Source organism: Rana temporaria, chromosome 4 (assembly GCF_905171775.1).
Source record: "Rana temporaria chromosome 4, aRanTem1.1, whole genome shotgun sequence".
Taxonomy (NCBI): domain Eukaryota; kingdom Metazoa; phylum Chordata; class Amphibia; order Anura; family Ranidae; genus Rana; species Rana temporaria.
Genome location: NC_053492.1, coordinates 356409356 through 356427389, shown reverse-complemented (window position 1 = coordinate 356427389; position 18034 = coordinate 356409356). Strand labels below are relative to the sequence as shown.

Here is an 18034-nt window from a genome sequence, read left to right as displayed (position 1 = left end):
TAATAAATTCTTATTTACTTAAAGGGGTTGTAAAGATAAAAAAATGTTTTCCTAAATAGCTTCATTTACCTCAGTGCAGTCCTCCTTCACTTACCTTGCTTTTAAATGTCCTTATTTCTTCTGAGAAATCCTCACTTCCTGTTCTTCTGTCTGTAACTACACGCAGTAATGCAAGGCTTTCTCCCTGGTGTGGAGAAAGCCTCTTGAGGGGGGAGGGTGCAAGCAGGAGTGTCAGGACACTCTCTACTTTGCAGATAGAGAAAGGAGCTGTGTAAATGGAAGGATGAGGTAAGTGAAGGAGGACTGCACTAAGGTAAAGGAAGCTATTTGGGGGGGGGGGGGGAATTACCTTTACAATCCCTTTAAGCCTTTGGATAAGTGCATGCAAGAGGTTAAATAAAGTCAAATAGAAAAGGGTATACAGAGTAACAAGCCAACCAACATGACATATTTCCATGTCAGTATTCTATATTCTATAATATGTAGTTTTTAGTAGTATAATATATTGGCATTATGTTAATTATTATTTGGGGTAATGCTAGAAAAAGTGGTGTATTATTTGCATTTTGGTAGCTTAATTGAAATGTCTAAAACGTGCAGTATTTAGAATAGTTCATCATATCTCCCAGCTTTGTTCCAGCCAGATATTGTTGGAACTTTGCATCCACCTCCTTGCTCTGTTCTTCAGTGAAGAGGCTTTTCCAGTCTCCAACTTGTCCTGTTCAAAAACAAAAATGATTTCTAGATTTCATAATAGAACTAGCCCAGCACAGAATGAAGAAATGTATGAATTATTAAAGAAACATGTGTGTGTCTATACAGTATAGGTCGTTTGCAGTGACAGTACTGATAGATATTATGCCGCGTACACACGACCGTTTTTTGGGTTCTAAAAAAATGACGTTTTTTTTAACCACTTAAGCCCCGGACCTTTAGGCAGCTAAATGCCCAGGCCAGGTTTTGCGATTCGGCACTGCGTCGCTTTAACAGACAATTGCACGGTCTTGCGACGTGGCTCCCAAACAAAATTGACGTCCTTTTTTCCCCACAAATAGAGCTTTCTTTTGGTGGTATTTAATCACATCTGCGGTTTTTATTTTTTGCTCTATAAACAAAAATAGAGCGACAATCTACCCCATACTCATTCATGTATGGGGGGGCGGGACCAGATTCTGATAATCCCCCTATTTGTAGACCTTTACAACCACTGTCCAGGGTTGTGGGGAAGAGGCCCTTGTCCCCAAAGCAGCCCCCCCCCCATGTTGAGGGCAGGTGGACTGGTATGGTTCAGAAAGGGGGGCACTCGCTTGCCCCCCTTTCCTGGCCTCCAGGCTGCATGTTAGAATAAGGGTCTGGTATGGATTTTGGGGGGACCACACGCCACTTTTTTTTGCATAGGGGTTCTCCTCAAAATCCATATCAGACCAAGGGGCCTGGTATGGATTTTGGGGGAGGACCCCACACCTTTTTTTATTTTTGGTGTGGGGTTCCCCTAAAATCCATACCGGACCCAAAGGCCTGGTATGGATTGGGGGACCACCACACTGTTATTTTTCAAATTTTTGTATTGCCGGCAATGTTTTTTTTCCCATTCAGCTGTTAGTGGGGAAGTCCGCTGACAGCTGATGACTCATCTGTTAAGGACACGGCGGCCAGCTTCCCAGCCGGCTCCTTAACAACCAGCTATTCACTGTGCCCTGATTAAGCAAAGCCTTACATCTGACTGGTGTGTATTAAAACAAATGTGAATAGCAGAGAGGGTAGAAGGGGTAGGTGAGCAGCACAAGTCTTCTTAGTAGCAGCCACCATGGTTAACCTTCTCAGAGTAATTTAATCTAGCACGTCAGATTAATTGTAGCAGGCAAATAGGTGAGTTGAGGCTTCAATTATCTTAGAGGTAACAATAGCAATAAAGCTGGGTTCACACTTATGCAAATTGGACACGGATTTCACTGCATCCGATTCGCATAGCAGGAGATTGTGACCGGCTTTCTATGGAGCCGGTTTACACATCTACACGGCGGCTCTGGTGCGAATTGCACAGGAGTCCTGTGCGTCTTTTGGTCTGTTTCAGGTCCTAATTCAGTCAAAAATTGTGCTGAAATTGGACCTGAAACGGTAAATGGAGAGGCAGAGGTGATCAAATACCACTAAAAGAAAGCTCTATTTGTGGGAAAAAAAGGACGTCAAATTTTGAGTACAGCATCGCAATTGCCGGTTAAAGCAGTGCCGGATTGCAAAAAATGCTCTGGTCATTAAGGGGGTAAAACCTTTCCGTGGCTGAAGTGGCGCAATAATTTTATATCTGCCTGGAATTCAGCTTTAAATATGTGCAAGTTTTAGGACCTAATGAATTCTAATATTATATTCTCTCACAAATTTTAGAAGTGTTGTTACCTTTTCTGAAGAAAGCTTCATTAAGTTTCCCGTGTGTGTTCTCAGATTTTTCTTTCATCGATGCAAACGAAGTTCGTCTTTCAACCTCGCAAAGCTGCTCTTCTGTCAGAGCAAATCCAAGGAATTCTGAGATTTCTTTCAGTTGAGTTAGACCATCCTTAAAGTGAAAAGAAACAAATGATTGGTTGATTTTAAACTATAGGTAGAGTAGTGACAATTTTTGTTTATAAAGTAAGGCTTCATCTACATGGGCGATTCCATATGCGACTCTGAGCTGCTAAGTGCAGCCACTGGCCCCATTCACTATATTGACAAGTCGCCAGGGGCCCTAGCTATTCACGGCTCTCTGTACAGCCAGTGATTATCTGTGGTGATTACTGCTGGACATACTATGTGTGCATCCAGCAGCGATCACCGAGGGTAATTGCTGGTTGTATGGACAGCCGCGAATACCTGAGTTCACCAACGACCTGTCATTATAGTAAACCGCACCTAGCCGTTTGGAGCTGCAGCATCAATCAGAACATTCCTGCCACTAAAATTCTCACCAGCCTAATTCACCTGTGTAAATGTAGCTTTATTCCCTATACACATGAGCGCAATTTCCGCCAGCAAAAGTCTGATGTGAGCTTTTAATCGGAAATTCCGACCGGGTGTATGCTCCATCAGACTTTTGCTGTCGGAATTTCCACCAGTAAAAGTTCGAGAGCAGGTTCTCAATTTTTCAGACAGAAAAAATTCCTATCAGAAAATCCGTTCGTCTTTATTGAATTCCGATGGGGAAAAAGACACACATTTTTTGTAAACAATTCGACGCATGCTCGGAAGCATTGAACTTCTTTTTCTCGCCTCATCGTAGTGTTGTACGTCACCGCGTTCTTAACGCTCGAAAGTTCAGAGAACTTTTGTGTGACCGTGTATATGCAAACCAAGCTTGAGCGGAATTCTGTCAGAAAAACCCTCCAACTATTTTCTGACTGAAATTCCGCTTGTGTGAAGATGTCTTAGAAATCCCCTATTTCTATCTAGAAATGTCTTCTGTCTTCTTTTTTACTAAAATAGAGTATCCCCACCCTCACAGAGCTTATGGTGAATAGCTAGGAATCTGCCTGGGTTTAATTTACGGACAGTTTAATAAAACATTCTCAAAAGCCAACTAGGATAAAACTCACATGTTAAACACTCATCATAGGCTTATCAGATGTTATGGTACCAAAAACAATGTTGTGGATGGGTCCCTCCGACATGTTTCGACTAGAAATGTCATCATCTGGGATGTGGACCCCCACCACTGCATCGCTACTTATAAGAAAGATGATGACCCCCAAATTGAGAAGGCTAAGAGGCCGGACAGAATGTGACTTCACTTCCGGTTTTATTAACCCGGAAGTGATAATAATGGCAAATATTTCACCTATATATGGAATATTGTGGCATATATTAAACATATCACACTCCCAAACACAAAGAAAATAAGGGAAAAACATGTCAAACTACCTTTCAGTCCGAATAAACGGTCAAAAAGGCCCAGGAAGCAAGGCAGTTCCATTTGGGACATTTACTACAACAAAATTTAAATAAAATTTAACACAAAGCTGGGGGAGGTCGTTTTCACGCTTTGAGGACTACAATGAAGATACACAAATTCTTTAACTGCTTCCCACCCGGCCTATCAGCAAATGATGTCAGAGCAGGAACTGTAGTTCCAAGTGGATGTCATATGATGTCCTCCCAGTCACGCGCCTTCCAAGCTCTCTAGCTCCATGCTGCAGCATGATCTGTCACCCACTGTGTCCACTAGACACAGCAGATGACAAATCATTGCACCAGGTCGGCCCTGGTACCATGTGATTGCTGTGTCCAATCAAAATGATCACATGACAGTTGTACACAAAGAATGGCTTTCATTCATCATTGTGTACTATTGTGATGCTCTCTGTGATTGGTCACAGTGATCACATGGTAGAGACAGGTACCATTCACCGTGCATCTGTACCATGAGAGAGCTGTGACCAATCACATTCACAGCTAGCACAATAGTACACAATAAATGCCTTTGAATGAATAGATTCCATTCATAAAATTATTGCTTATAACAGTGATCATTACTGTTATAAGCAATCATAGTGTAGAAAAAAAACATGATGATTCCCCCATAGTACAGTGTCAATATAGTAACACTGCACTGCTCTGGTCACAGTATATATATATATATATACACACACACACACACACACACACACACATATATATATATATATATATATTCTCCAAAAATCGTGAAAAGAATTACATTTTAAAAAAACTCATCATGCCACCTGTAAGTGGTTTGGGGGATATGTTAAAGCTGCATGTAGCTTTACAGAAAATCACATTGTTCATCATGGCCAGCATCAGAGTAACTGTAAAAACTAAACTTACTGTTTTCATCTCTTCAAATTTAACTACCATTACATTGTCTTCATCAATGTGTTTGTTCCACTCAGCTAGAAATTCAAAATATGATCCAAAACACACTAAAACACAGAAAAAAAATGTGGGTATAAACTGACTGTATTATATTAAATTATTTCTGTTGGAAAAAATACAGAAATGTAAAGCATATAAATAACGAAAATAGGGTTATGAACCAATAACAGTATCAATAAATGAATAAAAGCTGACCATTTTAAGCAGCAATGTCAGTGGTAAATGGTTTGTCTCAACCTTCTGGCTGCTACATTGTCTAGACAGCTTGGTCTGTTAAAGGAAGTTGAAAATAACAGACTTATTTACATTCACCTTACATTCTGGGAATTATTATTTAGTGGTTCTAAAGGCAGAAGTTTTTACCGTAATGCATTCTATGCATTGAGATTAAAACCTTCTGGGTGAAGCAGCTCCCCCCAGCCCCCAATACTTACCTCAGCCCCATCTTGATCCAGCTATGAGCACAAGAGCCTCGGATCTCTGGGGACTCGCCCTCCTCATTGGTTGACGCCACTACCTCCCGCTGCTGTCAGTTACAGCCAGTGAGCCAATGAAGAGAGAGGGGGGGCCAAGCCATAACTCTGTGTGTGAATGGACACACAGGTCAGTGGCTCAGGAGCAAGCCTGCTTGGGTGCTCCCAGAGCAAGCTGCTTGCTCTGGGTGCACTCGGCAGGAGTGAGGAGCCAGGAGCGCCGATGGGGGACCTGATAAGAGGAGTATTGGGGCTGCTCTGTGCAAAACCCCTGCACAGAGCAGATAAGTATGACATGTTGTTATTTAAAAAATAAAAAAATAAAATAAGCCTTTAACCGCTTGAGGACTGCCGCATGACGATATACGTCGACAAAATGGCGCAGCTGGGCACAAGGGCGTACATGTACGTCCCCTTTAAGATCCCAGCCCGGTCCTCTTCTACGTGACCGCCCCCGCAGGAACAGCGCACCCAATCGCTAATTGGGTCAATGGTCCCAAAAATGTGTCAAAATTGTCCGAAGTGTCCGCCATAATGTCGCAGTCACGAAAAAAAACGATGATCGCCGCCATTAGTAGTAAAAAAATAAATAAATAATAAAAATGCAATAAAACTATTCCCTATTTTGTAAACGCTATAAATTTTGCGAAAACCAACCGATAAACGGTTATTGCGATTTTTTTTTACCAAAAATAGGTAGAAGAATATGTATCGGCCTAAACTGAGGACATTTATTTTATATATATATATTTTTTTTCAAAATTGTCGCTCTATTTTTGTTTATAGCGCAAAAAATAAAAACCGCAGAGGTGATCAAATACCACCAAAAGAAAGCTCTATTTGTGGGAAGAAAAGGACGCCAATTTTGTTTGGGAGCCACGTCGCACGACCGCGCAATTGTCAGTTAAATCGACGCAGTGCCGAATCGCAAAAACTGTCTGGGTCCTTTAGCTGCCTAAAGGTCCGGGTCTTAAGTGGTTAAAGCGTAGTCCGGCTGTGGATCTGCTCCTATTTTTTTTACTTCGGTAGGATATTGAAGGTGCAATTTTATCTGAGCTCTGGTGAGTTGAATATCCACGGGGTGTGGAGCCCCATGAGGTGTGGTGATAGGATTTATTTAACAGACCCGGATTACCAATATTATTATTATTTAACTGGCCTTGATTATGAAGGATTTAGGACTCATATGTGTGATTTGAACTTATGCAGAGCTGTAGAGCTGCTAGTGTCTTTATTTTCTTTGGAGAGATGAGGCATTCAATATATATTACATTTCATTGCTGTCATTCTTATAGAGTGCATCCTAAAGTGGATAAAGCCTACTGTTTTCAGAGTTGTATGCTGTTATAGCCTAGTAAATACAGTATCTCACAAAAGTGAGTACACCCCTCACATTTTTGTAAATATTTTATTATACCTTTTCATGTGACAACACTGAAGAAATTACACTTTGCTACAATGTAAAGTAGTGAGTGTACAGCTTGTATAACAGTGGGAATTTGCTGTCCCCTCAAAATAACTCAACACACAGCCATTAATGTCTAAACCGCTGGCAACAAAAGTGAGTACACCCCTAAGTGAAAATTTCCAAATTGGGCCCAATTAGCCATTTGCCCTCCCCGGCGACATGTGACTCGTTAGTGTTACAAGGTCTCAGGTGTGTATGGGGGGCAGGGGTGTTAAATTTGGTGTTATCGCTCTCACTCTCTCATACTGGTCACTGGAAGTTCAACATGGCACCTCATGGCAAAGAACTCTCTGAGGATCTGAAAAAAAGAATTGTTGCTCTAGATAAAGATGGCCTAGGCCAGTGATGGCGAACCTTAGCACCCCAGATGTTTTGGAACTACATTTCCCATGATGCTCAACTACACAGCAGAGTGAATGAGCATCCTGGGAAATGTAGTTCCAAAACATCTGGGGTGCCAAGGTTCGCCATCACTGGCCTAGGCTATAAGAAGACCCTGAAACTGAGCTGCAGCATGGAGGCCAAGACAATACAGTATTACAACATGATAAGGACCCCAAACACACCTCCAAGACAACCACTGCCTTGCTAAGAAAGCTGAGGGTAAAGGTGATGGACTGGCCAAGCATGTCTCCAGACCTAAACCCCATTGAGCATCTGTGGGACATCCTCAAATGGAAGGTGGAGGAGCACAAGGTCTCTAACATCCACCAGCTCAGGGATGTCATCATGGAGGTGTAGAAGAAAACTCCAGTGGCAACCTGTGAAGCTCTGGTTAACTCCTTGCCCAAGAGGGTTAAGGCAGTGCTGGAAAATAATGGTGGCCACGCAAAATATTGACACTTTGGACCCAATTTGGACATTTTCACTTAGGGGTGTACTTACTTTTGTTGCCAGTGGTTTAGAAATTAATGGCTGTGTGTTGAGCTATTTTGAGGGGACAGCAAATGTACTCTGTTATACAAGCTGTATACTCACTACTTTACATTGTAACAAAGTGTCATTTCTTCAGTGTTGTCCCATGAAAATATATAATAAAATATTTACAAAAATGTAAGGGGTGTACTCACTTTTGTGAGATGCTGTATATTGTCTAGTGAACTATGATTAATCGGATACTTTATTTACTCCTTTATGTGCACATGCTGCTGTTTACTTCAACCCGTGAAATTATGTTGGGCTAATTACCACTAACCAGTTTGATGCTTTTTGACACTGAACCTTAGTTCTATGTGTGTTTATATGTGTGCTTCCAATAGCAGTACAGTGTCCATTTACTTAACCTGGTGTGTCAGTGGGGCTGAGGTTGTTCTTTGGTAGATTAGGATTCTCAGTCCTCAACTCAAACAGAACCTGTGGGGGTGGCATACGTATGTTCAGGGCCGCCATCAGGAATTTTGGGGCCCCTTACACAGCTTCAGGCATGGGCCCCCTGGTGGAGCAGAGAACTGGGGGGGGGGGGGGGTTGCCGCTGCAAATTGAGAACCGGGGGGGGGGCCGAAGCGGGGGTGATGGCGCAAATTGAGGTCGGGGGGGCTTTGGGTGCTGATGTACAAAAAATAAATAAAAATAAATAGGGGGGTTGCCATCCGGGCCCCTTACAGGTCGGGAGGGGGGGCAGGGGGTTGGGTGCTGATGAACAAAAACAAAAAAATAAATAAAAATAAATGTTACAAAAAAATAGGTGGTTGCCATCTGAGCCCCTTAGGCCGCGTACACACGGTCGATCCATCCGATGAGAATGGTCCGACAGACCATTTTCATCGGTTCACCGCTGAAGCAGACTGATGATCTGATGTGCCTACACACCATCAGTTAAAAAAACGATCAAGTCCAACGCGGTGACGTAAAACACAACGACGTGCTGAGAAAAATGAAGTTCAATGCTTCCAAGCATGCATCGACTTGATTCTGAACATGCGCGGGTTTTGAACCGATGCTTTTGTGTACTAACCATCGGTTTTGACCTATCGGTCAGCCGTCCATCGGTTAGATTTTAAAGCAAGTTCTCTTTTTTTTGACCGAAGGACAACAGACCGATGGGGCGTACACACGGTCGGTTTGGACCAATGAAACTGAACTTCAGTCCGTTTTCATCGGTTTGGACCGGTCATGTGTACGCGGCCTCACAGGTTTACTGCCTGTACCCCCCTGATGGCGGCCCTGCGTATGTTTGACAGTGCTTCTGGTTTTCAATTTTAATATATGACCTAAGTTTCATTGTCTACACAGCTCAGAGTCACCAGCTCCTCTAAGCATGATCAGTAGCCCCCTGCTACTTGTTATACATTTATGATAATCAGTTTTGATTTCAATGTTTCCTTTTATGAAAAGAAAAAGAAAAGGAATTTGTCATTATTTTTACGAACCATAATATGCTAGGAAATACATTACCATTGCCATTTATAAAATCCTTGAAAAACAAGTCCCAAGATTCATAAGTGGGAAGCGCAGGCAAGCTTTTATGAAATCTGTAATAAGAGGTGGCTGCATCTTTTGGGTTGCGAAGGACCAACAATATCTGTAGAGATAAAAAACATTTAAATGTTTGTTTTTTTTTCACTTTACACAGTCCTTCCTCTCTACTAATAATGAATATTTACCTTTAGCTTTCACAGCCCACGCAGGGAACAAACATTAATTTATTGAGGTTGGTTTACGAAAGGTAAGTATGACTTCCATCATCCAATCATGTAGAAGCAAAAATAGTGCTTTTATATTTTCCTTGCCTGTGATTGCATATTCTTTGCTTGGTGAATTGTCCTCACGTTCACTAAGCTAGTAGGAGCCTTTTTCTGTATTAGGGTAAAAAACCTTTCACACTTACTTGAGCCAGATCTCAATCTTAATAACTTTCCATAGCCTGATCTTGATCTTAAACACTTACCTGAGCCCAAACGGGATCCAGCGATGTGCTTGTCTGCAGAACCTCTTCTCTCCTCTCTCTCTTCTCACAGGAGACTATGCAACAGTGGGAGCCATTGGCTCTTGCCCCTGTCAGTCAAAGCCTTTGAGGAGGAAGTAAGTGTGGGGCCAAGCCCTACTGTGTGTGTCTATATAGGCACAGGGCCTGGCTTGAGAAGGAATAAAACCTAAATGCTGATCGAGTACTATGCACAGCTGCACCTGATTCTGTGTGTGCTAGTATTAGTAAATCTCCCCTCAAAGGGTTATATACACTGTTAGCTGGATTCAGAAAGCTTTACGCCGGCGTATCAGTAGATACGCCGTCGTAACTCTGAATCTACACCGTCCTAAATTTAGGCGTATTCTGGAAACCAGATACGCTTAAATTAGGCTAAGATACAATGCAATATTTACGCTGGCCGCTAGGTGGCGCTTCCGTTGAGTTCGGCATAGAATATGCAAATGACTAGATATGCCGATTCAGAAACGTACGCCGCATTTTTTTTACGTCGTTTACGTATGGCTTTTTCCGGCATAAAGTTAGTGGAACAAATAGCTGGCCTAGTCAATGTTAAGTATGGCCATCGTTCTTGCGTTGAAATTTTAACATTTTACGTCGTTTGCGTAAGTCGTCCGTGAATGGAGCTGGACGTCATTTACGTTCACGTCGAAACCAATACGTTCTTGGGGCGTACTTTGGAGCAATGCACACTGGGATATGTACATGGACGGCGCATGTGCCGTTCGTAAAAAACGTCAATCACGTCGGGTCACCACCCATTTACATAAAACACGCCCCCCTCATCCTCATTTGAATTAGGCACGCTTACGCCGGCCCCATTTACGCTACGCCGCCGTAACTTAGGAGGCAAGTGCTTTGTGAATACAGCACTTGCCTCTCTGACTTACGGCGGCGTAGCGTAAATACGTACGCTACGCCGCCTGAAAGATGCGCCGCCGTACCTGAATCTAGCTATAAATTACCAAAAGTATTGGGACACCTGCCTTTACACGCACATGCACAGCACTGGCTTAAACCTTGTGGACAGTCTTTCCAGAAGAGTTGGATCTGTTAAAGCTGCAAAGGGTGGGCCAACTTTGAACATGAACACTACGGACTAAGACTGCAATGCCATTAAAGTTCATGTGTGTGTGTAAAGGCAGGCGTCACAATACTTTTGGAAATATAGTGTATACCTAATTCACCACAATTCAATTCACAGTAATGTAGGACAATACAGCACAGTAAATACAGGTGGAAGGGGGTACATTACACACTATGTAGCCCACCACACTGAAATTCACTGTAATGCAACACAACAGAGCTCTGTATATAGCACTGTATAGCTCTGTATAGAAATGTATAGCAGTGACTAACTAAAACTAAAAATGCTCTGTTCGTTATCTCTATCTACCCCAAGTCTCCACCAATACTGACAAAAGGCTCCTGGGTACCCCTGATTTTTTTTTAGAGAATAGGCTGACACATTGAAAAAAAACATTATTAGCCCATCTATATCACCTGACCACAGTTCGAAGACAAAAAATTGCATGATAGGTTGCTACAGAGGCAAGTGAGTACATATGTTTGCTATTTTCCCAAACTGGAAATTGCTAGAATTTGGGTCAAACTTATCTCTAGTCACAAGGGCGGAAAGCTGTGGCTCCTGGTAGTATTCCATTGGTCAGCCCCCACCTCTCCCCTCCCATCTCATCCCCCATTTTTTTACTGCTCCATCCTTCCTGGGGTCTGGTGATTTCTGGAATTGGTGGTGAGTGGTGAGTACAGAGTTCTTCCTACAAATGTTATTATTGTTAGTACTAATGGGGAAGTCATTTGTGTTTCATGTTGGCCCTTTATTAGTACTGGCTAAGCCGAGGGAGATACTAGGGTTGCTCTGTGCACAGGAAGTGAGTGCTATGTTCTCCTGTGATCTGTGCAGGGGCTAAGTATGCCTGCCATACCCAAGGAGGAGAAAGGCAGTCATGGGTGCAACCCTCTGAGGCAGTAGGAGGAGCTCTGGTGGCATTTTTTTTAAGGCTTCTGCCCTGACTACTACATTGTATTTCAGCCAGAAGGAGGCTGAGGAAGGGGTAGTTCTGCAGCACAAACCCTGACAGCTTAATTCCTTATGTGTGTGCAGACTGTTGGTTAAGTATTAATATGATGCGCTGGAAGCTTATTGAATACAGGAAAATAACTTTACTTGCATGGTAGATAGCAGAGCATATCATAAAGAGGAGTTCTGCCTGGGGAAAAATAATTAAAAGTCAGCAGCTACAAATACTGTAGCTGCTGACTTTTATTAAATGGTACTTACCTGCCCAGGGAGCCCGCGTTGTTGGCACCGCAGTCAATTTTCAGATCAGCTGTCGGGTGCTGTCGCGGCCATCTCCACCATGGGAACCCTTTCGGCTTCACAGCTGGTTCCCTGCTGCACATGCGTCAAGCATGCTGTGCTTTCTGACTGGCCTGGCGGCAGAGAAAGCAGAGGGGGGCGAACTTCAGAGGGATGGCGCCACGGCACAGTCTCCCAGAAGTGGGGAAGACTTCTGGGAGACTGTGCTGTGAAAAAACAGTCAAACAGTCAAAAACAGGTACCCGTTCCCCCCATCCCCTAAAAGGTGCCAAATATGGCACAGGGGGGGGGGGGAGAAAGCAGATAAGCGGAAGTTCCACTTTAACAGTATGGAAACAGGAACACAACTGAACACTGAAGAAAAGCACTTCCTCTCATTACATCATACAATAGAGTTACATGCACATTACACTCTAATAGTACAGTGCCACCTGCTGCATAGACAGGTATAATGCATATATACAGTCATAATACATAAGCAACTTGCTGTTGTTCTTCCAACACCCCTTATCAACAGTATGTGCTTTGTCAAATTATATTTAGCTTCTTCTGGATATAACTATGACGTTTCTTCGACAAACTTTTGGTGAGTGCATCAGCAGTTATCTCCTCTGATGGGCAGTATTAAATGTCAATAACACCTTGCTCTTGATTATCCCTCAGTAGGTGATACTTGACGTTGATGTTTTTGGTCCTAGGATTGACCCTTTCTGATTGCATAAGCTTTATACATTCCTGGTTGTCTTCAAAAATGAGAATTGGATTTGACATGTCTACACCAATGTCCACAAAAAGTTGACGAATCCATATCGCTTCTTGACACACGTGTGCTGCTTCAATCTACTCTTTAGTTGAAGATAGAGAAACAGTTACCTGCTTTAGACTAGACCAACTTATGGTTCCTTCCCCATACTGGAAGATATGCGCTACTATCCTTCATGCAAGTAATGTTGTTTTCCTGTATTTAAGAAGCTTCCAGCACATCATATTAATACTCAATTAACAGGTTATGTGCCCAGGCACTGGAGAGAATATGAGAAGTCAGTGAGTACTCTATACAAGCTGCTGAAAGATGGCAAACAGTTCAAATGTGAGGTTTGCAATCACAAAGCTGAACAATGTCAATTACCAGCTGTGGAAGTTCAAGCTAGAAATGCTTCTTAGCAAGGCCGACTTGTGGTAAGTGTTGAATACAGACAGACCCACTCCAGATGGTCACAGAGGGAATGAGGAGGACCACTGCCGTCTGAAGCATTTCGAAGGACAACCTTCTTCATTAGAGCTCAGCAGTCAGACTGACTTGCCATTTTATTCAGTTGCAGACAATACAACTCATAAAAGCCTCCAGCCACCTGGCCCAGAAAGTGTAACATTCTTCCTTATTTGTGGATTCATTTAATAATAAATTTTGTGTTTATACAAACATTAGCTCACTTGGCCACCAGGTGGCACTCCGAGACTAGACATGTCTATCTTCAGGTCTTCAGGGGAAATACATTTTCTAGTAACTAATCTGTTATAGGATAAATTTATCTTTTACTATAACAGATTCAAATATGTGATTTTACCTAAAAACATAAGCTTTAACTCTTTGGGTGTAGCAACATGGAACATTTTTTACTATAAAGAGGTGGAGTTTCATACATTTCAGTCCATTATTATAATATTGATGATATATTGATGATACACATAAAATAAATAAAATAATTTGTATTGTATTTGTTAAACTACTATTTGAATATGGATACATTATAACACACATACTTCGAACAATATTGATAATGTATAAAACAAACAAACAACGATAAGATTATTGCTTCCTTTTTATATAATCTATTTCATCCTGATTTTATATATACAGTGTATGTACTGTATATATATATATATATATATATATATATATATATATATATACACACATACATACATATATATATACACACACACTGTACAGTGGAACCTGGGATTGCGAGTAACGTGGTTTACGAGCGTTTCGCAATACGAGCACTGTATTTTTAAAAATCCGGTTTTCGAGTGTTGTTTCGCAAAATGAGCAGAATTCAGGCCAAAGCGTTGTGCATTACCATGTTTGGCCTGAGGTGGGGGCGCCGGAGCCCATCGGCACCGATCCCAGCCGATCGGCGTCATTCAGAAATGCTCGGAAAGACACGGAAATACTAAGCCTTTCTGAGGTTTGCCGAGGTCAGCCGAGCTGTCCTTGGGCTGTTTTCGTGACTCTCCGGCACCCCCCACCTCTGGCCACATGCGGTATTGCATGTCATTGAAGTCAGTGCGCAACAAATTATTTTGGTTTCCATTGACTTCAATGGGGAAACTCGCTTTGATATGCGAGTACTTTGGATTACGAGCATTCTCCTGGAACGGATTTTGCTCGTAATCCGAGGTTCCACTGTATATGAATTGACAAGAGTTCTTAAAAATCAAAAAATGTCAGTCTGTTTCTACAATGTCCCAGAAATATCAAGTTTATTTCATACAATCCTGAAATATATAATTCCCTTCTATGTTTTATTTTTTTTTCTTGGTTTCAGGCTCCTTCCAAAAGAATGTCTTACATGTTGATTTTTTAGCTGTCCTTCATTTCAGTGAACAATAAAGGAGCTATCATTGACTGGAATATACAAGATTGGTCACTCTCCTTCACCTGGACAATACCATATTTGTGAGTTCTGAAGTCTCATAAACATAGACAAGGGTTTTTGTTTTACTTTTGTCATGTTCATAGGACAAGAAAAACTGTTTAATTTGACTGAAACCATTTCAGTGTACCTGGGATTTCCCCCCTACCAGGTCTATTTACTAGACAATTTCTCCAATGTTCTGGGATATTTGATGTCAACAGTGTCTCCATATCTCAACAAACAGTCCTTCCAAGGCATTTTATCAATAACTAGGAGATTCACTTGAACCTAATCTTTCAATCTTCCATAATTAAAAATTAATTGCGGGAGTTGTCCGGCCGCCATAGGAGAGACATATCATAGTGGACCAGTCTGGATAAAGTCCAGGGCCAAATTTTTGTCCCAGTCCAACCCTGGCTTCAGCACATAAATTCCCTGTGGTGTTGTCCTGCACATTTTTTTGGCCTTCATGAAGATAAGGTCAACCTCTGTCCAAGACTCTCTCTCATACCAAAAGTAGTATCCACTTTCGATTTTAATTAAGACATTGTGGCTTTCTAAGCCAGTCTACTCTAAGGAAACACAGTAATCAGGATGATTAGGGTATATTTCACTGCCACATCCAGGATTTGTAGGACAGAATCCGTGTTTTGTGTTAATAGGGCCCATATAAGTGTCTTGCAGTGTCAACTGCTACTATCTTATTCTGGATCCAATATAAACCATTGCCCAAGCGTACGTCATCAATCACAGAGAACCGGCAGCGGCGATACACAGTCGCATTTTACCCTTTCGTCGACCTCTAGCGGGGGTTAAAAGCGCCCCCCCATGTTAAAATGTAAAAACACCCCACTGTGCCCCCTGCATCTTTCATATCTCTTTGTCACTACTGTGTACCCCCTCTCCACAACTGCACCTCTGGACCCCTTTACATTACACAGCACCCCACAGCTCTGGACCCTTTTACATTACACAGCACCCCACAGCTCTGGACCTCTTTACATTACACAGCACCCTGCATCATTGGACCCCTTTACATTACACAGCACCCCTTTCCCTTGACTGAAACCACTACCACTGCGTTTCCAGACTTGCTAAAAACACATCAGAAAATAGTCTAGTGTTACCTGTGGCAGCAGATGTTGGAACAAACAAAGCACATGCCTGGTAAACGATAAAAAGCGGCGCTCCCCTCCCTCTGTCCTCTGGCGCTCATATCATATGTCACGGAGCTGGGTCTGTGTGCAAGGTCCCGCCCCCCTAGTTCGGCTTGTGTGATAGGTGGAACACTAGAAGACTATCACAGGCGGGACCTTGCACACAGACCCAGCTCCATGACATACAATACGAGCGCCTGGGCTTTCAGATAAGGGATCTGGGTGGTTTGGAGAGCAGCCACTTGGTTTTGAGTTCATACATTCACCTGGCCTTAAAAGGTGTATGCAGAGGCATATCTAGTGAAAATGGCACCTATGGCAAGCACTGAAACTGCGCCCCTGTCAAAACAAAAAAAAAAAAAAAAACAGCTAACAAAACTACAAGTCAAGTTCTTTAATCTTTCAATTAACAACTTATGGATTGGCACTACATAAACTGGCCCGATGGGTCAGTTCACCTCTGCTCATTAAACAGTCTACATTCAGTGAAAGTTCATGTACTGCAAAGTTTGCACTACATGAACCTTCACTGAATGTGGACTTAAGGAGCTTGTTGCACAAATCACTTTATTACACTTTATGATATCTATTTATTTAATCCATATTGAGCACTATTTGATTGTGCGTGTGTGCCAAGCGGAAGCAGCCAATCAAATATAGTGCTCAATATGGACTAAATAAATATGTATAGCCATAGATATCAGAAATAAAAGTGTAATAAAGTAATTTGTGCAACAGCAGGTAATACTTTTAAATAGACTGTAGATGCGACTACAGGAAATAACCAGAGACTGCAAATGCGTCTACAGGAGATGACAAGACTGCAAATGCGACATACTACAGGAGATGACCAGAGACTGCAAATGTGACATACCACAGGTGATGACCAGAGACTGCGAATGGGACATACTACAGGAGATGACCAGACTGCGAATGCAACATACTAGAGGAGATGATCAAGTAGCCAGTTTTAAAATTTAAACTTTCAGCAATGCACAGCTATACAGGGGGGGTAAACAACATTGTCAGGGAGGGTTTTAGCTTAACAGTGAGTCTGAAGGCAGAAAGACCTACCTGGCCAGCCGGGCTCACCTCCCGCTCTTAGAGGTTTGGGAGCAGAGCTTTCCACGGTAGGGGCAAAGCTAACGGCGGTAGGGGCGGGGCTTTTGTTGTAGGGGCGGGGCTTTCGGTGGTAGCAATGGGAATATTTGTGGTCCAGGGCAGGGCTTTCAGAAGTCCAGGAGAGCCCAGCTCAGCGCTCCGAGGTCCAAGCACATACAGAGTACATAGGGCAGGGTCAGAGCATCAGTGGAGCTCCCTGCCCCTCCCCTCCCTGCTGACAGAGCCTCCCTCAGCCTAAGCCGAGCCCAACATCCAGCTGGCCTGCGGCGCCGGGGGCTATATTAGTCTGGGAGGACATGTGTTTTTTTTCTTTTCATGTAGACGGCAGGTTTTTTGCCACCCCTCCCCCCATGGCGCTCATGGCACTTGCCATGGCTGCCATACCTTAGATACACCAATGTCAGTTTTAGGCAGTTTTTGCAGGTGACAGTTTGACTGGCTAAGCAATTAGTCTTTTTTCTTTCCTATTTTTTCCTGCCCTGCTTTGACACTAACATGGGACGTCTCTGTTTCTGATTATCTAAAATGGGTCTTTGCCCTGAAAAATTGTATGTTGGTGCAAATAAAAAAAGTATCACGGTCAGTACTCAATTGTTTCTGTCGCAAGTGCAGCAATACAACTACAATCACCTCCTCCAATATGTGAAAGAGAAAAGAAGAACTTTTGTAATCACAATACAATTGTTTTCTCTGTGTTCATTAGATGACGCTGCATCTGGCCCTCCACTGTCCATGCGCGTAAATACTTAGATTTTGTTTGCACTGCTATGCTATTTGAGTTGTTCCCAGTGTGTCTGTTGTTTTTTAGTTGCACCTAGCATCTAACTCCTGAAGATCACGCCATACCCTGCTCGGAGGAGCTGTGTCCTCCACTGAATGCAGAGAAAAATATTTTTGATGAGTACAAAAATTTATATTTTTGCATTATTTTGATATTAATTGTAAACTGAAAAAATTTCTATTGTTATTAGGCCCCTTTCAGACATGCGGACTGTATGTCCCTTTTTCATCCATCCGTGTACGGATGAAAAAGGGACAT

The 18034-nt window shown here is 42.5% G+C and overlaps 1 protein-coding gene across 1 annotated transcript in view; it reads right to left on the bottom strand.

The window, feature by feature from the left end:
• Positions 1–486: 486 nt before the first annotated feature.
• LOC120937548 (sulfotransferase 6B1-like) overlaps positions 487–18034 on the bottom strand; it is a 60691-nt gene continuing 43143 nt past the window's right edge. Inside the window, exons 5-8 of the mRNA XM_040350863.1 lie at positions 9202–9328; positions 4819–4913; positions 2398–2554; positions 487–718 (exon numbers count right to left, since the gene is read on the bottom strand). Coding sequence (XP_040206797.1) covers positions 588–718; positions 2398–2554; positions 4819–4913; positions 9202–9328 — 510 coding nt within the window. The 3' untranslated portion in view covers positions 487–587. The remainder of the gene's footprint in view (positions 719–2397; positions 2555–4818; positions 4914–9201; positions 9329–18034) is intronic.